We start from the raw sequence: 23062 nt of genomic DNA on the forward strand, positions 1-23062 counted from the left end.
ATTCCTGCTAAATTGTTTTATTGAACATTAATTTAGATATCTGAGAAATTAAGCTTCATGATTGCACCCAAATTAGCCCTTTTAATTTATAGGATTAACATAATATTCAAGAAATTTAGTACCAAACATATGATTTGCATAAGACAAAAGGAATCTAATAAAATAGTAAAAAGCCACCCACACATCCTACCCCATCAACCACTACACAGTATTCAGTTCAGTATGTCTGACAAGGCCTTGTTATGGATCTGCGGATTGAAGTATTGCTTCTTCATCCTTTGTAATGTATTCCCTGTGAATCTGGTGATGCTTTTTTCCCCCTGTTGAGAGAAATGAGCTGTTGAAGTTGCTTGCTTTATTTACCATGAATTACTGTGAACTTTCACACTAGATGCCGCTGTTCCTGCTACTGCCACATCCTTTTATACATTTTGCTGGTCTCTTGTGTTGATTAAATTATGGATCACAATATTTTCTTTGCAATTTTGGATTGAAAACCAATAGCTTTTGCTCATGAAGAAAAGCAATTGTGTGGTGATCTTCACAAGTCAAGCCAGTCCTCCATGAAAGCAATTCACTCTCTAGTGGTCAAAACAAACAAAACATCACCAGATTTAGGGCTGTGGCTGTCGTGATTTTTTTTCTTCCCAGCAGGTTATTGTCATGCAAAAGTCCACTGGTCTCACGGTAGGTAATTGACCGTTAATTAACAAACACCTTTAGCATAACTAGGCCTCCACACACATAAGCTGCTGATGTGGCTTTTTTGAACATCTACAACCAATTTAATGTACACCATCACAATAAATCCTTTATTTTAGTCGGGTCTAAAGTAACAACATGATGCCAAGAAATTGTATTTCAGGTGAATAGAATATGAGTTGGCCTACTGTAGCCTTATGGAATCTGGCTATGCACCATGCCATAGGCTGTATGCTTATAAATCCTGTGCAATTGTTTTATTTTAATGATTTTAAAGAGGAATATAATATAAATTATGTGTTTCCCGTTATGTAGCAAGTGCACATATTGAACGTAAAATTGATCATTTGAAACCGGTCCTATATGCTAGATTTAGTTATTTGGCAATTTTAGTTGTGAATGATTTCAACCTTGGAATGTCGTAGAAATCAACAAACTATATGGGCTACGTGGTGGGACAGTCTGGCATTCTCTGGATTTATGCCGCTTTCAAAACAACTGGGAACTCTGGGGGGGGGAAAAACAAGTTTGAGTCATGATGATGTCATTGATCTTCAGGTTGTAGCCAGATTTACAATTCCGAGTTGGATGACCGTTCAAAATGTATTTTCCCAGTCAGAGTTTGTTTATTCCATACTTTCCAGTTTTCTTGAACTCACTGAAGTCAAGTTTTCGCAGTTCCAAGTTAACAGTTGTTTTGAGCGCAGCACAAATCATGCTTCATTGACAGCATGGCCAATGTTGAATGTTTATCATTTTAAAAATTATTGTTGAATTTGCAATTTCCAACTTATTGTGTAATGTTGATGGCCGATGAGCACCAATAAGTTTTATCTGCAATTTAAAAAGGATTTACCAGTAGATTGTCAACTTGATTCATGACGATGACTGCTAGCTAAGATTTTGAAAGTATGATGTTGACATGAACAGTCCAATCAAAGCTACTGTACATATAACGTGATGTGATGTCATTTTTCAGTGGCCAATGACTTTGAGCCTTCTTGGATGGGCACTTCTAACCCAAGGGGCTAGAATTTTTTGAGGTCTATCCTTAGACTTGGCAGGGATGTAGTGTCCCCATGAGTTACAGAACACTGAGCCAATCACGCCGCACCATATTTTCTGCTGGCTTGCCCCACCACCACAGAAAGCACTGAAATAGGCTGAAACACCTTAATTTTGGAGCTTCCTTACTCAAGGAAACAAAAAAGAGACCATGTTTATATGCAGCTTTATTAACCAAATTATATTTTTTTATACATTGTTTGCAAACTGAAATGTGACACGTACTAATGCCAACATAATATGCAAAACAGGCAAAAAATGTGGAGCTCAAAACAGGTGTGCCCTGAATGACGGGTCGCCACTGGCCATGCGTAATATGCGGTAGGCTATGTATTGTGTAACTGCACAATCATCATTTTTATTCAGGTTGTTTTTTATTTTAAGTTTAATGCATATGCTTATTTGTGTTTTTAATTGATCATCACCTTAGAAAGCACTGTCCATTTCATTGTGTTAGGCTTTGAAACAACATCCACAACAACCATGTTTTACATTGTTTCAACCTGCTGTTGAACTTATTTCTTCAAATTGATGATCACAGTGAGGTGAGTTTTACAGGTATGATAGGCCTACTGTTTTGATACGTGTTTGATGTGATTTTCGATTAAATTTGTATTGATGTCAGATTAGTTAGAGGGAGAATTGAGCCCTGAGTACCAGGGCATGATACTTTGGTAGTACTCAACTTGCTAACTATGTCCAGAGTGCATAAAAGGAGATTGTGACTCAAGTCATGTGGAATTTTACTGCATTCATGACTGCTGGTGTGGTGATATGATCACAGCAACAGCCCTAACCAGATTTACAGGGAATACATTACAAAGGATGAAGAAAAGAAGCTGCAGTCCTGTACTTGTTGTCAGACAAAGTATACTGAACTGATAGACATACAGGACATACAGTACACTGGTTTTCGGGGTGGGATTGGCATGGGGTGTGAGGCAGCCGTGTGTGGATGGCTTTTGATTCATTTTATTGGATTCCTGAGGTCTTACTCATTGTTAGGAAGAATTATGTTTTGAATCCTGTGGAATCATTTACCTTAAATTCTCTTATGTTTCTAACTACATAAAAGATTTCAGCGCAATCTGAGATGGTGAGGATTGGATATTCCTACCTTTTTTTTGCCAGTCTGTTCCACTTGTTTGACAGTGTCAATAGCTATTGATCTTTCTTGCTCTTATCAATCAACAAACACTATGTATACATAAGTATTTGGACACCCCTTCAAATGAGTGCATTCGGCTATTTCAGCCGCACCCTGTAAGTGCTGTTATTGTAAAGTGGAAACGTCTAGGAGCAACAACGGCTCAGCCACGAAGCACACAAGCTCAGAGAATGGGACCGCTGAATGCGTGCAGCGCGTACAAAATTGCCTGTCCTCGGTTGCAACACTCACTACCGAGTTCCAAACTGCCTCTGGAAACAACATCATCACAATAACTGTTTGTCGGGAGCTTCTTCAAATGGGTTTCCATGACCGAGCAACCGTACACAAGCCTAAGATCACCATGCGCAATGCAAAGTGTCAGCTGGAGTGGTGTGAAGCTCGCCGCCACTAGACTCTGGTGCAGTGGAAACGTTTTCTCTGGAGTGATGAATTACGCTTCACCATCTGGCAGTCCGACGGACAAACCTGGGTTTGGCAGATGCCAGGATATCGCTACCTGTCTCAATGCATAGTGCCAAATGTAAAGTTTAATGGGAGGAGGAATAATGGTCTGGAGCTGTTTTTCATGGTTCGCGCTAGGCCCCTTTGTTCCAGTGAAGGGAAATCTTAACGCTACAGCATTCTAGAAGATTCTATGCTTCTGACTTTGTGGCAACAGTTTGGGAAAGGTCCTGTTTCAGCATGACAATGCCCCCATGCACAAAGTTAGGTCCATATAGAAATCGTTTGTTGGTTGGTGTTGAAGAACCTTACTGACCTGCACAGAGCCCTGACCTCAACCCCATCGAACACCTTTGGGATGAATTGGAACGCTGACTGCGAGCCAGGTCTAATCGCCCAACATCAGTGCCCGACCTCACTAATGCTCTTATGGCTGAATGGAGGAGTCCCAACAGCAATGTTCCAACATCTAGTGGAAAGCCTTCCCAGAAGAATGGATGCTGTTATAAGAGCAAAGTGAGGACCAACTTTATATTAATGCCCATGATTTTGGAATGAGATGTTTGACAAGCAGGTGTCCACATACTTTTGTTCATGTGGTGTGAACTGCCAGTTCGGGGTTAATGGTTACTTGGATTGTTGATACTTGACAAAGCTGTAGAGTGCGCACTGAACCTCGGGTACATTTAGTTTGAGTGTCGGTACAAAGGCTCGGCGTTGTGCTGTATCGTGGATATTTGTGTAGGCCAATTTATCATGGCTGGTGTGTGTGTTTGCCTATGTTTAGCGCGTGTGTGTGTGTGTTCAGCATTTGGTATATATTATCTCCATCCTCCCTCAGACTCAGCATGGTGGAAGGGACAGGTTACATGCCCACTGGACTGTTTTTAAAAATAATTAGACAAAATATTTTGGACTTTTTGGAGTGTGTGTGGAAGGTAGGTCTATGGAGTTGGCAGAAAGAAAAGCTGTGTGTGTGTGGGCACGCACTCATTTGTCTGCTTTTTTTGTACACACTAGTTAGTCGGTCAGTTAATCATTTCTTCTCAGATTCCTTCAATGAGTCAAATACTTTTAATTTCTCCCTAAAGCTGTTTGGATGAACAATGGCTCTGTATTATTAATTTATACTAAGACTCATGAGGAAAGGAAACGAGGGGGAAAGGAATCTCCTTTTGATGTGCCCAACCTGTCTGTGATTATTCCAAATGGCACACTATTCCATATGTAGTGCACTACTTTTGACCAGGGCCCATAGGCCACGTCTTAAAATTAATTCACTATATAGTGGATAGGGTGACATTTGGGATGCATCCAATAGACATTCCTCCCGCTCACACACTGTCACATTTGCATAGGGTCACACTCATCTGACTCAGCCTTCTGGAATACACCTCTTAGGACCTGAGTGTTGCGCCAACTGTGCTTTGTTATGCTCTGCTGTTTGATCCCCATTTCTAGGATTTATTGTAAAGGAGGGATTTTAGGGATTATCTACAAAAAATAATGGAGATCTAGGCTTAGTAATTGGCTGTAGAGTGAGGAGATGTACATTTTGGGTTATGCCGTTCTGACTACACCATATGCAAATCCAGTACATATTGTTTCCACCCACCCACTCACTCTTTCCAAGGTACACCTGCCTTCACATAGCATAAGAATTCCTCATAACGAGGTGACTGGGGTTGATATCACATGGAACAGCTCACACATGACACACACAAAAGCCTAGCGATCATCAGCACACAATGAGCACCTTCTGCTTTCTTTCCCTCCACCCATTTGCGCTGGAAAGAAAGCGACGAGATTCCATTTGGAAAATGGTGAACTCTCCTCCTCTCGTCTCCTTTCCTCCTTCTGAGCTGGGCTGGAGAGTGTGTGTTTCGTGAGCAGTAGCCTTCCTCCAGCCCACTCTCTGGGTCTCTCTAGTCTGAACAGGGCCTGGTGCTCAGCCCAGAGACCTCCACTGAGGGACGCTCCAGGGTAAGAGCCAAGCTGGATTTTCAAGAGCAAAGACTCATACACACAGGCACACATACGGCACACATACTTTAGACACACTGAAACTGAGAAGGAGAGGCACGCACACACAACCTGCATGTCCCAGTGAATGTGAGTTTCCCACTAGTTCCTCCACCATCTGGTACCCCTCTCCATCCAGTTCTGGAGCTCTTGTCAGAGAGATCTGTAGAGCAAAAGGAAAACATCAAAACAGCGATAGATATAATTCATGCAACCTAATATTTCTACTCTCCAAACCAACACAAACTTAACCTCCTCACCACAAACACTGACTAAAATGGTCCTGATGAACGAAGATGTACGTAAAGCAGAGGCAAACTTTAGCTTGAAACTCCTCTTAATGTGGCACAAACATACTGGTATGACTTATGTGGTGTTTTAAAGGGAGTTCCGTCAATGTGGTGTGTTACTGGAACAGGGTGTTGTTTGAGGGGTCTAGAACATGACATGCTGTTTCAATGTCTTCTCTGTCTCTCTCTATCTCTGTGGGTGTGTCCATCTTCCAGGGCTCTAGTCCCAAACTGACAGTTCATTGTGCAGACATCCTGGAGATCCGCCGCTGCAACCGCCTGGAGATGCCCGACAACATGCACACGTTTGTTTTAAAGGTGAGGCGGAGACTCTCCCCTGCTAGTGATGCTGATCCATCTTCCTGCCTTGTGTCGTGTCCCTCGCCACAAGAAAAGTGTATACACGCCAAGCAAGCAAGCGCACACACACACACACACACACACACCACCTCTGCCAAATTGTCTGTTTCTTTCCATTCCTGTTCTTGAGGGTGTGTTCATATTTCTGTGTGTGTGTGCATACAATCTCCTTTACCACTAGTTTTGTCTCCTCTCCAGGTTAATCACTATCCAGGTAGTCTCATATTTGAGACGGAAAATAACCAGCAAGTCAGCTCCTGGACAACAGAAATTAAAGAATGTATCAACAGGTGAGGGACACGGCACACTGTAATGTTATCAGTACACTAGTTATTTAACATGCTACTCTCCCTCCCCATCTATTTTGTATTTTCTTCATCTAGCTTTATTCCGTGTGTGTGTGTGAGCGTGTTTCTCTGTGTGTGTGTGTGTGTGTGTGTGTGTGGAGCTATGTGTCAGGCGCAGCCGTGTGAAAGAGGAAGTGTGGGGGAGGTCTGAGTCTCAGTGGGGGAATCTCAGGACCTTTCTCATTTCTGCAGATGTCTGGAATTCTCCATCTCGCTTCCCCTCCCCAGACTCTGGTTTTCAGTCCAGCACGGCTTCAGCTCTGCAGCCCCCATGCCCCAAGGCCTTCAACACACACACACACACAGATTTAAAATGATAATCTTCTTGCCAACGGTTGGACCCCCTTTTATTGAGGCGCCAAACATTAAACTTCTATCTCAGAAGGCAGTGCTGTATTTGCTAGACTATCACAAGCTAGCTACTGTAGCTGTCGGAAGGCTGACAAAGGCTAATGAATGCGTCAGAGGTACAATACTTATGTCAGTCTCATGCATTTCTCTTATGCAGTACTGACACAGTATGGTAACACTTTTGTCATCAAAATGGACACCCTGTAAAATGGTTGATGTGTGCAGGGAATGGTGAGCTATTGACCCTGATAGTGCTGTCATTTCCTATTTCGGATGATAGGATCGTGCTCTCTATCCATGGCATAGCTGCGCTTTCAACATGTATGTTATCATGCTGTTCCAAATCAGGCAGTTAGTCACAGTACACAAGATTGTACTCAAGATTGTATGAGTGTGCACATTCATGAGTTTGCTCATGTGTGCCACTATTTTTAGTGTTTGTGTGTGTGTGTGTGTGTGTCTTAGAGAAATATATAGAGGCTTCGTCTTTCTCCTTCTGGGTGGAGGACCTGTGAATATGTATGAGGAGGAAAAACTCTATCTCTCTCACTCTTACTCTCTTTCACAGACAGACAGTGTGTGTCACAGTGTGTGTGATATTGGGGGTGGAGTGGAGGTATCACGTACAATAACACTAGCATTTTCAAGATTTACTGTAACAAGACATCCTTCCTGACCGAGCCCCGACGCTTTTGTATGCCTCCGTCCTGCTGCTTCCTGTAGACTTGATGGCCCCCATCCCTCTCTCCCGCTTCCTCTTTCTTTCTTTCTTTCTTTCTTTCGTTCTTTCACTTCTCCCCTAGTGTAACCACAACTCCAAAGCTCCCGTTTGTGGTTTATATGATTGAATAAGCAGATTGTTGGATTAATATTGACCTAGTGTGATATAAATGTTTACTTTGTTGTGAGTAATGCAGTATCTTTAGGAGAGGCCAATGCACATACTGATAGGATGCATGGGGAGTGAGTAGCTCCGTTTTGTACCCTCAAAACTGTGATTCTATGTAGAAGTTAGACAGTATCGTTTAAATTAAGCCTCTAAAGTCAAAAGATCAATATATGCCCAAGCAACTGGAGGAGAGTGAGCGGTCAGTTATATACAGCCACGAACCAATCTGTGTTAAGCGACGCCAACAAGCCACGGCTTCCGTTAGAGGAAAAGACTAAGAACAACTTGGAGATGCAAATGAGAGCAACGAACGGCTAAAGGATATCCAGGAAAACATAGCTAAAATGCTCTCAACGCTCCCCAAAACAAGCAAACTCTTACAATCTGTTGTTAAAGAAGTAGATTTACTCAAAAGGAAAGTAGAGTCTATCGTCAGATATGCATATGCAGGAGGAGCGTGGACGAATAGGACAACAAAAATGTCCTTCTGGAAACCGAAGAACTCTATCTTCACATGGTATGGGAACACAGAGGATGGCGTTCACAAGTGCTGATGAAGCCCTGAACAGGCTGCAGTAAGCCTTTCCAGTTGAAAGAGAGCCCAATGCCCTGAGGAGGAAGAAGCAGAAAAAAGTGATAAGCACACTAGGCTACAAACAATGATGCCCACGACCATCTTATCGTAAGTTGAGAAAATATTATTTCCCTCTCTCCCCCACATACAATCTAGACTCCATTGTCTCCAAGTAACTGTTCTTATCTAGGAAGTAACAATATAATTAGTCAATGCCAATGAGATACATGGTCATTGAAAAGACATGAAAAGACAATATAAAAAAGGAATTGTAAACCCGGTGCTTCGAGCCCTGAATCTGGATTGGCTGAAAGACCATGGTACATCAGACCCTATACTATGGGTATGACAAAGCAAATCGTGTTACTGGTCTAATTACGCTAGTAACCAGTTTATAATGGCAATAAGGCACCTCTGGTGTTTGTGGTATATGGCCAATATACCATGGTTAAGGGATGTACCCAGGCACTCCGCGTTGGACCGGGCATAAGAACAACCCAAATACCACACCTCATCGGGCCTCATTGCTTAAATATAGCATGTACAGTACCAGTCAAAAGTCTGCACACCTACTCATTCCAGGGTTTTTCTTTATGTTTTACTATTTTCTACATTGTAGAATAATAGTGAAGACGTCAAAACTATGAAATAAGACATATGGAATCACGTAGTAACTAAAAAGGTGTTAAACAAATCAAAATATATTTTACATTTGAGATTCTTCAAAGTAGCCACCCTTTGCCTTGATGACAGCTTTGCACACTCTTGGCATTCTCTCAACCAGTTTAACCTGGAATTATTTTCCAACAGTCTTGAAGGAGTTCCCACATGCTGAGCAACTGTTGGATGCTTTTCGTTCACTCTGCGGTCCAACTGATCCTTAACCATCTCAATTGGGTTGCGGTCGGGTGGTTATGGAGGCCAGGTCATCTGATGAAACACTCCATCACTCTCCTTGGTCAAATACCCCTTATACAGCCTGGAGGTGTGTTGGGTCATTGTCCTGTTTTTTAAATATTTTTTATTTTTATTTCACCTTTATTTAACCAGGTAGGCTAGTTGAGGACAAGTTCTCATTTGCAACTGCGACCTGGCCAAGATAAAGCATAGCAGTGTGAACAGACAACAACACAGTTACACATGGAGTAAACAATTAACAAGTCAATAACACAGTAGGAAAAAAAAGAGTCTATATACATTGTGTGCAAAAGGCATGAGGAGGTAGGCGAATAATTACAATTTTGCAGATTAACACTGGAGTGATAAATGATCAGATGGTCATGTACAGGTAGAGATATTGGTGTGCAAAAGAGCAGAAAAGTAAATAAATATAAACAGTATGGGGAAGAGGTAGGTAAAATTGGGTGGGCTATTTACCGATAGACTATGTACAGCTGCAGCGATCGGTTAGCTGCTCAGATAGCAGATGTTTGAAGTTGGTGAGGGAGATAAAAAGTCTCCAACTTCAGCGATTTTTGCAATTCGTTCTGTTGAAAAACAAACCAGATGGGATGGTGTATCGCTGCAGAATGCTGTGGTAGCCATGCTGGTTAAGTGTGCCTTGAATTCTAAATAAATCACAGACAGTGACACCAGCAAAGCACCCCCACACCATAGCAGCTCCTCCTCCATGCTTTACGGTGGGAAATACACATGCGGAGATCATCCGTTCACCTACATGCGTCTGACAAAGACACTGCAGTTAGAACCAAAAATCTCCGGTTTGAACTCCAGACCAAAGGACACATTTCCACTGGTCTAATGTCCATTGCTTGTGTTTCTTGGCCCAAACAAGTCTCTTCTTATTATTGGTGTCCTTTAGTAGTAGTTTCTTTGCAGCAATTTGACCATGAAGGCCTGATTCACACACTCTTCTAAACAGTTGATGTTGAGATGCGTCTGTTACTTGAACTCTGAAGCATTTATTTGGTCTGCAATTTCTGAGGCTGGTAACTCTAATGAACTTATCCTCTGCAGCAGAGGTAACTCTTCATGTCTTAAAGTAATGATGGACTGTTGTTTCTTTCTGCTTATTTGAGCTGTTCTTACCATAATATGGACTTTGGTCTTTTATCAAATAGGGCTATCTTCTGTATGCATGGGCTCCATGATGGGGGGAAAAGCATATGGTTGTCGAACTCTTAACCACATCTGCTGACGATCTCTTTTTCTTGCAAGAGTTAAATTTTTTTTAAAGAGAGAAATGTATTATTTAAAGAGGAGCTGGATTGGAGAGGCCCATGCTGCCACCTACTGTAGTAACAGTAGAGGTGTACGCATCCTGATAAATGAGAATAAATGGGAATGGTATGAAGTCCAAAGGTTATGGTCGGACCTAGAAAGTTAGCTGAACAAAAATGTAACTGCAACATTCAACAATTTAATTTTTACAGAGTTGCAGTTCATATGAGGAAATCAGTCAATTTAAATAAATTAATTAGACCCTAATCTATGGATTTCACATGACTGGGAAAACAGATCCCTTTAAAAAAAAAATGGGCCTCACAATGGGCCTCAGGTTCTTGTCACAGTATTTTTGTGCATTCAAAATGCCATCGATTAAAATGCAGTTGTGTTCATTGTCCGTATCTTATAACTGCCCATACCATAACCCCACCGCCACCATGTGTCACTCTGTTCACAATGTTGACATCAGCAAACCGCTTACCCACATGATGCCATACACTTGGTCTGTGGTTTTGAGGCCGGTTGGACATACTGCCAAATTCTCTAAAACAATGTTGGCGGCGGCTTATGATAGAGAAATTAACATTCTCTGGCAACTACTCTGGTGGACATTCCTGCAGTCAGCATGCCAATTGCACACTCCGTCAAAACTTGAGACATCTGTCGCATTGTGTTGTGTGACAAAACTGCACATTTTAGAGTGGCCTTTTACTTTGCGCAGTACAAGATGCACCTGTAGGTTAATCAACTTCTTGATATGCCACACCTTTCAGGTGGATGGATTATCTTGGCAAATGAGAATCGCACACTAACACAGATGTAACCACAATTGTGCACAACATTTGAGAGAAATAAGCTTTTTATGTGAGTATGAGAAATGTCTGGGATCTTTTTATTTCAGCTCATGAAACATGGAACCAACACTTTACATATTGCATTTATATTTTTGTTCAGTATACAATGTACACTTACTTTTAATCCATCTGTCTGCATATTTCAAGACATGGCATATGGGGTTGTCGTGAGATACCCAATGGGCTAAATCCCTAGCAAACACAGGTGATTAATCAAATTGCATTCTATACTGAAGATCATGATTTGGTGATTATTGGCTGAGGCAAAACTGTGACACCAATCAGGCACTCGAGGACTGGAATTGCCCACCCCTGGGCTAGACGATTCTCTTCTCGTCACTCATCTTGAAAAGATGTATCAATCAGTCCGCCATCATTAACGCAATGGAAAAATCTAATTATTTATTTACATAGTACATTTCAGCCTTGTGCAGTTGATGGCAGCGTCATGTCAAGAAGGATGGGCTAACATTTTAGCCCAGTCTGGATTGGCTGCTGCTAACTGAAGTCATTGTTTATTACACAGGTCTGGCAGCGTGGATTTGGAGCTCCTAACCTACCCTGTGGACAATGCTGCGATGGCCAAACGGAGAGGGAACTCCGAGTCAGGGAGTCAGGGTGGGTGTCAGGGACAGGAAGGGTCGGACCCCAACCTGGAAGTGTGTAACAATTTAATATCTCAGGATGATATTGTATCTTTATGTTTGAAATGATGCTGTAGTGGTTGGCCCAGTCACTTGTAACGGTTTGAGGAGTTGTGGGTATGATTCCTGCATGGGCTGCATGTATATCTTATGAACATTCCCGCAGGGCGACAGGTAGCCTATGGGTTAGTGTTGGACCAGTAACAGAAAGGTTGGTGGTTTGAATACCCGAGTCAACGAGGTAATCAGTATTTTGTCGATTTTCCCTTGAGCAAGGCAATTAACCCAAATTTGCTCTATACGACTATACTACACCATACTACTATGGCTGACCCTGTTAAACAACAAATTTCACTGCAACTATCCAGTGGGTGTACCCCCCAAAAGATGAGCTATTTGTGGATCAAAGGGTCTGCTAAATGACCATGTTACATTCTATTCTTACACTTCCCTCGTTGTCCCCCCACTAGGAACTGCGACCTTTGCCCTCTCGGAGCAGGTGTTCCATAAGACTGACCACTTCCTGTGTTCATACCCCTGGTTCCACGGGCCCATCTCGCGGGTCAAGGCGGCCCACCTGGTCCAGAACTTGGGCCTGGAGGGCCATGGAGTGTTCCTAGTGAGGCAGAGTGAGACTCGCCGCGGAGACTACGTCCTCACCTTCAACTACCAGAGCAAGGCCAAGGTGGGGTGCACGCACCTTGGATCTACCATAGGTTCTAGAAGAATACCTTCTTAGTTTTTGATATCATGAAGATGTCTGAATAAAAGCTTCATTGACATTGTTGTTCATGTCGATGTATCTCCCTCCGCCTCTCTCTTTCTGTAGCACCTGCGTCTGTCTCTAACAGAGTGGGGTCAGTGTAGGGTGCAGCACCTGCGCTTCCCATCCGTCATGGACATGCTCAGTCACTTTCGCCTCTACCCCATACCCCTGGAGTGTGGCACTGCCTGTGACGTCACCCTCTCAAGCTTCGTGGTGGCTAACTCCCAAGGTGAGCCCTCGTCACTGACCCCTAACCTACACTGGACACAAACACCCACCCCCACCAATACTTTTGAACTTAGGGCTACTGCTAACACTTAACTTTACATAAATGTATTTAAAAATAATTGCACACAAAGAAAATACAATTTTATTATAGATGTGCCATAAACAACTACTTGGATATAAAGTATATGGGAATCCGCACAGGATGTTACAAGTGAAATCCTTTATGTCAGCATAAATAATGTTATGTCATTGTGTCCTCTCTCTCAGGTCAGATTTCAGCAGCTGTTCTGGTTCCCTTCTCCCTGAACTGCTGGAGCTCCGAGCCCAGCCTGGCCCACTGCAGCCCAGCCACCTGCCCCAGCCTGCTCCCCTCAGCAGGCCCCTCTCCAGGCCCCCTGCCCCAGCCCGGACACCCTCATCTATACACCGCTCCCCTCTCAGACCTCCCCACCTCGGGTCCACTGCGTCGGAGCGAGTCGGTGGGCCGCAGACCCCTACTGCGTCACCCCAACCCCCACCCACCCTTTACTCAGCGAGACTCCGACTACGAACTGGAGCCAGACAGGGGCCGCAAGCGGGCCATCGACAACCAGTACATGTTCCTCTGACCGGCCGACTCCCTTTCTCCCTGTCACAGCCGGCCCAGAGGTCACTGCAAAACTCCAAGCAAGTGCCAGATGGACTCATGAGTGAACGTGTATGCCCAAGTTGAGGTCTGTTTCATGGTGGGGGTGACAGAGTTCATTATGAATGTATTTTTAGGAAAGTGTTTAATATTGTTATATGATTATTCTCATTTTATAAAGCGAATGTCGTTGTTTTAAGGGATGTTGCTACATGGGAGTGAGTGGCGCTGATGTGGAAGGTCTTCCCTCAGGCAGGGGAGCGGGGCACCCTCACTGCCTCTCCCTCCCCTTTAATAGGGGTCTGTTTAAGGGCCCTGAAGCGTTGGGCAACACTCCCTCCCCTCCACACACACACTCCCATTTTATAGTGTATTCTAGTGATACCCTGTGTATTTGAAATGCACACATTCTGTACATTGTGTATTTTAATTCGCTGGAAAACAGAAGGTGTTGAAAAAGGAACCTAACAAACTGTGTGGAGCCTTCCACGTAGGTTTGGTTCAGTCTCACTGTTGGGGTATGTATTGACGTTAAACCTCCCGAGACGGGACTGAACAAGGGAGTTAACCCCATAAAGAAAGCGGTCGGGAGGGGACACACCCTATTCTAGAATCCCTGTTCCCCTCCACAGCCTCGACTCTCAAGCCCCTGTGCACAACTCTTATATAACACATTTCACACAATGTTCGTGATACAACACTTTGTCTGCCCAAACATGTTTACACAACCATTGTGCAAAACTCTGTTGTATCACAAGCATTGTACAACTTGAATGTGTATGGGGCAAAATATTAGCATGTTAATTTCCTGTTAGCATTAAAGTCCTTACCTTCATAGCATTAACTTCTTTCATCTTAACATTGTTCTCTCCAGCTCTACGCCTCAAGGACAAAGCTGGACCTTTCTGAAGGCATTTGTTTTTTGCTAGTTAAATGTTTTCCTTCTATGGTTTCTTAATCAGCGAGCTCTTGAAAGAGACAAACGTCACCAAAGAAAATGTGAGGAAAAGACTGCACTCCCTTGCTTTTACTAAGAACCCTCGTGTGCATGGCCCCTTAACACATTTTATGTAAGCAACCGTTCTGGTGTACATTTTTGTTTATTAATTAAACTTTCTTTAACATACCAGTACCCATCACTTTTCCTGTATGGACATCTTCTTTCCCAACACTAACTTAGCAGTGAAACCTTAATCATTGAGTTGTACAGCTTACCCCCTAGAAGTCCTACAGTATTTATGGTCACGTTTATTTCTTATCATAGAAGGGCTTTCTGTTTTTAAGAAATGCACAAAGGCATGTTTATTTCCTTTTTAAATGACCAGGACATTGACTTGCCATGAAAGGAGATGTCTTTTTCATTGCATGACCTAGCTAAAAATCTATCAAGGAATTTTACAATAGTTTTTAATCAGGTACCTTCCGATATTGAAACTGACTTTGTCAAAGGTTAGACAATTGCAGACAAGTAGTTTGTTTCCTGTGCTTAAATTGAAACTAATCCCAAACCCCAATCTGTTCTGCAAATGCGTAAGGAAAGCAACGGTATCATTGACTTATCAGTCCCTTTTGACCTGTAGCCAGAAAGACTGTGCCTTGCCTGAAAACTGCTGTTGCTTTGAACCTCAGGGCGTGATGTGTTTGAACTTAGTGCAATAAATTAGGTATTTCCAATAATTTAGCCTATGGCACATTGAACGCTTTATATTATAGCTTAACCTGTACATTGTCTTTGCACTCAATCATATTGGGAAAACAAATCACACCAAGAGTTCTGGCAAGCTTAGTGCATTCCACTACTGTAGACAGGTGTTGAAGAGTGTCTGCACATATCAGGTTAGTTTTATACTCAAATGGCCCCAACGTACCTCAGGCCCATGTATTAGAACATTTGCTGACATGCATTTATTTTGCCCGGTCAGTCAAGCCATCTGACATTGTTCAAGTTCAACTGATTTAATGTGTCTTCTCAATACTGTTATGTTATGTAATTAGCACTAAACATTCCATTAAACCAAAGCTTTCCATCTGTCAATCTTTGATCAATTGTTACATTTCCCTAAGTTATAAGCATTCTAAATTATATCAACTGTATACTTGACTTTTGTAATATAAAGCTAACCCCAAAAAAATGTACCTACAACAGCATTTTTGTGACTGAAAAAGCTATTTTTTCTGCAAATATTACTTTGACAAGTCTCTGACATAGGTATAAAACAGCATTGTATGGCTCCTGCACATAGCCCTATAATGCTTTCACCGGTCTAGTCCTTTCGGGGCTGGGGTTCAAATAGAACTGGGATGTGAAAGTGAGTGAACCAAGAGACGTGTGAAACATGAGCGTAGTTTATACCTGGTGGCAACCTGCATCCTGATCTCATTCTGCTGACATTAAAGACCAGTATAGACACACCTCCAGAAGTAGTCAGGGATACATTGATTTGTTGAATGAAAGCAGTGGGCAGAGCTTAGTGACAGGTCCGGGGGTGGAGTTTACAGGTGAGCGTCAAATAAAGGCCTTTAAGGAGGGTAGGTTGGAGGGCGAGTAATTATTCTAAATGACTTACCGTACTGAGCAGCCTTATCTATGCTGGTGCAGTGTACTAGGCTAGGTCACAGGTTCTAATCTCGCAGATGATATATATATTTTTTAAGGATGGTCACATTATACCACCCTCTAAAATCAACGGGATAGGGACCAGAAAGTCACATTCTTGCCGATACCCGTTCTTACGTGTGAACCTTGCTTGGCCATTTGCAACTGACTTTGGACCAATTTAACTACAATGCATATTTACTGCAAATTAAATTGTAATTCGTATCTGTCAAGGCCACTGACAAACCTATCCCTATTTTTTTTTTAGACATCAATGAATGGCATTACAAAATTAACACCTGATTATACATAGAACGCAAAAAAACAAAAGACTGCCAATACAGCTGTTTGTTTTTTTAAAAAGTTTATTTTTCCCCCAAATGTTTTAAATTATTTATATTATCTACAAAGTAAAAGTTACATAATGGTCAGGTGAGAAGTGGGATCACTTTAGCCATCATAATTAATAATGTTTGTCCTTTAGGCCAAACTTGTTATTAATTACAGGAAGATTTTAATTAGTTTTAGTTTGGTTAAAACCTGTTCTGAAGTCTTGAATGCAGCAGCTGTTAAACAGTAACACTGTTTAAGTAGAAAGAATTTCCATATCAAGGTGCAGATCATTTTATCTTTCTCTCAATTGGCAAGCTGAATCAAGTTTCATTAGGGACCCTCTGCAGGTTTCTTAAAAGGTGTGTGTGGGGAAGAGAGAGGGTATCCTTTTGTTATCAATAAAACCTCCCCAATGCAACAACCTGTGGAACATTCTTTATGACTGGGAGAGGAAAGCATATGTGTAGTAGCATGACGAGAGATCTGTGTCAAGACCCTTGAAGAGAGCGAGGGCTGGACAAGGGGTCCATGTTCTCAGTAGCACCCTCCACAGCTGCTACTGATGGTGCTGTTGCACTGGAGGGACACAAAACGGAGGAAATCAGTGAAATTGGCCAGTCGTGGTTAGAATATTTATCATCAAATCAAATTTGATTTGTCACATGCACCGAATACAACAGGTGTAGACCTCACCGTGAAATGCTTACTTACAAGCCCTTAACCAACAATGCAGTTCAAGAAAGAGCGTTAAAATATTTACTAAATAAAGTAAAAAATTCTAATCAATCAAAAAGTAACACAATGTACATAACAATAACGAGACAATATACCGGGGGTACAGTTTAGTCGAGGTAATTTGTAAAGTGACTATGCATAGATAATAAACAGCGAGTAGCAGCAGTGTACAAACAAAGGGGGGGGTCAATGTAAATAGTCCGGATGGCCATTTCATCAGTTGTTCAGCAGTCTTATGGCTTGGGGGTAGAAGCTGTTAAGGAGCCTCTTGGTCCATAGCACTTATTACAAGAATTTCAGCTAAATGTATCATTAACGATAAGGCTGGGGAAAATTAGATCAAACATATTTGCCCCAATTTAATACTTGGAAGTGTGTTTAGTTGAACAAGCAGTACAGAGACATCTGTCAGGTGATTAGAAGAGTCCCGCCCCCGAGGCATATAGGGATGGGGTGATGTAGAGATGTACCTTGGGGGTGTGCCAAGTAAGAGAAGTGTGTAGTGGAGGACACTGGGATGGGGTTGAGGGCATTCTGGGGGAGTTGGGGGCCGCCTGGCTGCTGGGTGGCCATCAGCATCATCTGAGGGTGGCCAGGGTGGGAGGGAACCATCCCAGACTGCATATGGGCCTTGAAGGAAGAGAAAGCGAGAAAGAGAGAGAACATTAGTAGAAAGAGATACATACAACTGTTACTGACTCCATAAAAAGGTTTTGTGTTTTTGTTCCTGGGACCACTAACCTGTTCATATAGTATGTACTCAGAGTGAAGTGAAGGGCTTCTGAAGTTGGAGCTCACCTGCTGCATGTGGGCCATGTGGGAGGGGTTGTAGCCGTGCTGCATCTGCTGGGGGTGGAGGTAGACGGCCTGCTGGGCCGAGGGGAAGCTGCCCTGGGGGGACTGGGGGTTGGTCCCCGGGGTCATGGAGGGCGGGGTGGGGGCCAGGGCCTGGTACATCTGCTGCTGGGGCTGGTTGCCCATGTGCAGGGCCTGGGCGGCTGCAGCCTGGTGCTGTTGGACGGGGCTGGGAGCCGGGTGGTTTCCCCCATGCTGCCCGCCCTGCTGGGCCTGGCCTGTGGGCGTGGCCGAGGGTTGGGGGTGCTGGTACTGCTGCGGCATGGGGCCTTGTGACACTGGAAGCACAAAACAAAGACTGGGTTATTGGCATGGACCAGATTGAATGTAGAGTGTTTGCTTTACCACAAGAAAGTTATCTAAACACTTTTTTAAAAACTGGGGTGAGTATGCAACGCTATTACAAATCTCTCAACTTCCAGTCCCAGAACATAAATTATGTAGCTAATTTTGTTCTGGGTGCCAAGATAAAGTACACAAAGACAGAAGACTAAACAAAGTGACAATAGAGTGACACACAGAGGGGAGTGGGGGGGCGTTGCTTACCATACATGGTGTGAGTCTGCTCGCCATACTGGGTGGTAGAGGAGACCAGCTGACCGGGCTGGCCGTGGTTGGGAGGGGCCATCATCCTGGCCTGACTCTGCATCACTGGGCTGAACACATGCTGGGCCTGGGGGGGGTTGCACACATTGCTTGTGCCCTATTCACAATACACTGCTAATGACTTAAAGGCATATATGCCAATCTTTTGTGATACCTTTATGGACCGTGGAAAGCTGTGAGTCGAGTTGTAATTTTGGCAGATTGTTACCTGTGACTGGTAGTGGGGCATCTGCTGCATCAGTTGCTGGCTGGTAAACTGCTGTGGGCTGCAGGTGAAGTACTGGGCTGAATAGGTGGGGCTTTGGGCCACAATGGGCGGCCCCGCGGCTTGGGCTGGGTGCATCATTGTGGGTGTGCCCTGGGGGTGGTGCTGGTCTGACCTCTGCTGGGGCATGTTGGCTACTGCAGCAGCCAGTGGAACACAACATCCAGGATTACAGGAAAGTTGAAGTTGAAAGTTTACATACACTTAGGTTGGAGTCATTAACACTCTTTTCAACCATTCCACAAATGTCTTGTTAACAAACTATAGTCTTGGCAAGTCGGTTAGGACATCTACTTTGTGCATGACACAAGTCATTTTTCCAACAATTGTTTACAGACAGATTATTTCATTGTATCACAATTCCAGTGAGTCAGGGGTTTACATACACGAAGTTGACTGTGCCTTGAAACAGCTTGGAAAATTCCAGAACATGATGTCGTGGCTTTAGAAGCTTCTGATAGGCTAATTCACATTATTTTAGTCAATTGGAGGTGTACCTGTGGATGTATTTCAAGGCCTACCTTCAAACTCAGTGCCTCTTTGCTCGACATCATGGGAAAATCAAAAGAAATCAGCCAAGACCTCAGAAAAAAACATCTATAGACCTCCACACGTCTGGTTCATCCTTGGGAGAAACTTCCAAATGCCTGAAGGTACCACATTCATCTGTACAAACAATAGTACGCAAGTATAAACACCATGGAACCACGCAGCCGTCATACTGCTTTGGAAGGAGACGTGTTCTGTCTACTAGAGATTAACGTACTTTGGTGCAAAAAGTTAAAATCAATCCCAGAAGAACAGCAAAGGACGATGTGAAGATGCTGGAGGAAACAGGTACAAAACTATCTATAGCCACAGTAAAACTAGTCCTATATCCACATAACCTGAAAGGCCGCTCAGCAAGGAAGAAGCCACTGCTCCAAAACCGCCATAAAAAAAATCCAGACTATGGTTTACAACTGCACATGAGGACAAGGATCGTACTTTTTGGAGAAATGTCCTCTGGTCTGATGAAACAGAAATAGAACTGTTTGGCCATAACGACCATTGTTATGTTAGGAGGAAAAAGGGGGACGCTTGCAAGCCGAAGAACACCATCCCAACCGTGAAGCACAGGGGTGGAAGCATCATGTTGTGGGGGCGCTTTGCTGCAGGAGGGACTAGTGCACTTCACAAAATAGATGGCTTCATGAGGAGGGAATATTATGTGGATATATTGAAGCAACAGCTCAAGACATCAGTTAGGAAGTTACAGCTTGCTCGCAAATGCCTCTTCCAAATGGACAATGACCCCAAGCATACTTCCAAAGTTGTGGCAAAATGGCTTAAGGACAACAAAGTCAAGGTATTGGAGTGGCCATTACAAAGCCCTAACCTCAATCCCATAGAGAATTTGTGGGCAGAACTGAAAAAGCATGTATGAGCAAGGAGGCCTACAAACCTGACTCAGTTACACCAGCTATGTCAGGAGGAATGGGACAAACGCACTGTGGGAAGCTTGTGAAAGGCTACCGGAAATGTTTGACCCAAGTTAAACAATTTAGAAGGCAATGCTACCAAATACTAATTGAGTGTATGTAAACTTCTGACCCACTGGGAATGTGAAATAAATCTGAAATAAATCACTCTACTATTATTCTGATATTTCATAATCTTAAAATAAAGTGGTGACCTAACTGACCTAAGACGGGGAATTTTTACGAGGATTAAATGTCAGGAATTGTGAAAAAAATGAGTTTAAATGCATTTGGCTAAGGTGTATGTAAACTTCCGACTTCAACTGTATGTGCGGGGGGGGCACAGCCTTCTTAAATTCAATATTAGTCTACAGTACTGAATTTACCCTATGACATGGTCTCCAAAAGCACTGTTAATCAGAGCAGCTCCCCAGCAGTTTGCTCCCCAGCAGACTAGACAGCAATATCTAACACCGCTACGACCCCATGCAGGCCAGGTGTTAAACTAAAAATGTACCTGCACACGTGATCTTATTCTCTTTTGACGCCATCCATTCGACTCCATACGTATTTGTGTGTCGGACATACCCAGATGCTGAACTGTGCAATTAGTGAAGACAGGGACAGACAGCATTGGCAGTGAGCATTCTCACCTTTACCTGGTCTGTAGGGCTTGGACTGGCTCACCGTCATATGAGGCATCTGGACATGGTACATGGCTGGAGACTGAGAGATGAGATCAGAAGCAAACGTTTAGCCAACTGAAACCTTCCATTGATTCTCCGCCCCCCACCCTTTCAACTTTTGACTCCCTTCTCATCCACCCTCACTCCTTGTTCCCAGCATGCCGTGTGGACTTGAAGTGAGAAGAAAGGTTGGCTGGGCAATTACCTTAGGCCACATGGATACAGTGGAGCTGTCCACCAATGGGTTCCAACATAGCCCATTTACTAACCTGGATGACCATGCACTTCTTATTCTATATCTATCTGCAAACATTAATGCAGGCTTATCAAATAAAGATGTGAGAATTGCTCTGCATTGCGTCAGTGTTTGTAAACTCTGAGAAAGAATGGCATAATACTAGTCATATTATTCTAGGCCTGGGAGAAAGAGTAAGAATGTCACTTAAGAAAGCTGTTAAAACAAGAATGAGTTTAAGTTCTTGATAACAACTGTAGCCAATTGCAATAACAAATTGGCAAACCAACATCTGATGAGACATTTTCAAGCAAGCAAGACATCTCATACGGATTTTGGCAAAAAAGGTAAGAAACAAGTAGATAGCTTAAGAAATGCACGAACCTTCCAGATAATGCTTTTCTAATGGAGAGAGAGGAAAGGGAGAAAAGAAAAAAAAAGAACCATTCTTTAGTTGCTCGTTTTTTTTTCTTTAACCAGAAATGATTCTCTGAACTCAAATGACCGATGTTGGATTACCAACAATTTCTTATAGCAAATTCAAAACCAAAATATATTTTTGAACAATAAATCACTTAGCGACAGCGACTCCAGAGAAATCACAATCACACCATTATATATTTCACAACAGATTAACTTGTCTCACAAACTACATTCACTCAGAGTTCTACATTACTTCCAACTACCCTATAACAAAACACATCTTCAAGGCTACACAAAAGTTTAAAAATGAGAGATTCAAGTCAGAGAAAACATTAATTCAACCTCGACTTGAACCAACCTAAAGACTCTGGAAATGTCACAAACCAATATAAACAAGCAATAGGCTACTGTATATGACTTCACACACGATGAGTTTATGGCTGTGGAATGGTGAAGACCTGTCAAAGTGGGCAATGGTGAAACGGTGACCAGACAGGCCAAAGTGAGAGGAGAGGGCCTCTAACAAGTGCATGCCACAACTGCATATCCAAATTCAGCTGGACCACACAAATACACCCCTCATGTCTTCCTGTTGCATGATACATTCCTTGCAAGGAGAGAGATACAACAGAGAGGAGAGGACAACAGTGAGAGATATGACGGGAAAGGAGGCCAACTAAATATTTTAGAACACTCATACATCTTCCTTGCTGCTTAGGAACTCTGCATGCCAATCATGAACCAATTATCATTCAAGGGTATGTCTGAGCTTCCACAAGTACTCTTCTGAGCTGCAGAGGCATGCAGGTGGGATGGAGAGTGTGTGCATGTGTCTCACCTGAACTCCAGGGCTGACTGGGGTCAGAGGGTACATCTGGGGGAAGCAGACCGTCTGGCTGTAGACTTGTTGGGGCTGCTGCACCACGATGGAGGGGCTGGGCTGGCCCTGTGGCCGCGGGGGGGTTGGAGTGGTGGCCGGTTTGTGCTACAGGCCACGCACACACACACACACACACACACACACACGACAGGGAAACTCTATAAAAGTCACTACAGCTTAAAAAGGAATGTCTGTCAAGTGGCAAAGTCAAAAAGCAGGATGAGAATAGTTACTCGGGCAGTCAGACAACTAACCTGAGTATTGAACACCCTGGGTTTGAACTCATGGGCATTAGGATTGAGAGTCGACTTTATGATTTGACTGCGGACCGGGAAAAAAAGAACAGTTAAGACAGAATCATTTTTTCCCTCAACGTGAGCAATCCCTTGAGTTCCAGGATGATACATTTTTCGCTGGTCAGTTGTCTTTTTGAGCCACGTTCCATTATTTGAACCACGTTCCATTATTATAC

At 43.2% G+C, this 23062-nt stretch overlaps 2 protein-coding genes across 15 annotated transcripts in view; one reads left to right on the plus strand and one right to left on the minus strand.

Annotated features, from left to right (window-relative positions):
* The window catches only part of LOC112263423 (SH2B adapter protein 3), a 52892-nt gene extending 38237 nt beyond the window's left edge, over positions 1-14655 (plus strand). For both annotated transcript variants that reach the window (XM_024439609.2, XM_024439610.2), the window contains exons 3-8: positions 5908-6009; positions 6250-6341; positions 11780-11871; positions 12368-12582; positions 12727-12892; positions 13159-14655. In XM_024439609.2, coding sequence (XP_024295377.1) covers positions 5908-6009; positions 6250-6341; positions 11780-11871; positions 12368-12582; positions 12727-12892; positions 13159-13499 — 1008 coding nt within the window. In that variant the 3' untranslated portion in view covers positions 13500-14655. The remainder of the gene's footprint in view (positions 1-5907; positions 6010-6249; positions 6342-11779; positions 11872-12367; positions 12583-12726; positions 12893-13158) is intronic.
* A 1772-nt stretch (positions 14656-16427) lies between these two features.
* The window catches only part of LOC112263422 (ataxin-2-like), a 33120-nt gene continuing 26485 nt past the window's right edge, over positions 16428-23062 (minus strand). For 7 of the 13 annotated variants that reach the window (XM_042330712.1, XM_042330710.1, XM_042330721.1 and 4 more), the window contains 9 exons: positions 22845-22911; positions 22549-22695; positions 21672-21689; positions 21020-21092; positions 18850-19043; positions 18582-18708; positions 17922-18313; positions 17651-17810; positions 16428-17021 (listed from right to left, as the gene is read on the minus strand). In XM_042330712.1, the coding sequence (XP_042186646.1) occupies positions 17002-17021; positions 17651-17810; positions 17922-18313; positions 18582-18708; positions 18850-19043; positions 21020-21092; positions 21672-21689; positions 22549-22695; positions 22845-22911 (1198 nt within the window). In that variant the 3' untranslated portion in view covers positions 16428-17001. The remainder of the gene's footprint in view (positions 17022-17650; positions 17811-17921; positions 18314-18581; positions 18709-18849; positions 19044-21019; positions 21093-21671; positions 21690-22548; positions 22696-22844; positions 22912-23062) is intronic. The other 6 variants (XM_042330715.1, XM_042330713.1, XM_042330711.1 and 3 more) reach the window with 5 other exon arrangements.

Source organism: Oncorhynchus tshawytscha, linkage group LG12 (genome assembly GCF_018296145.1).
Source record: "Oncorhynchus tshawytscha isolate Ot180627B linkage group LG12, Otsh_v2.0, whole genome shotgun sequence".
In the NCBI taxonomy this organism is placed as follows: domain Eukaryota; kingdom Metazoa; phylum Chordata; class Actinopteri; order Salmoniformes; family Salmonidae; genus Oncorhynchus; species Oncorhynchus tshawytscha.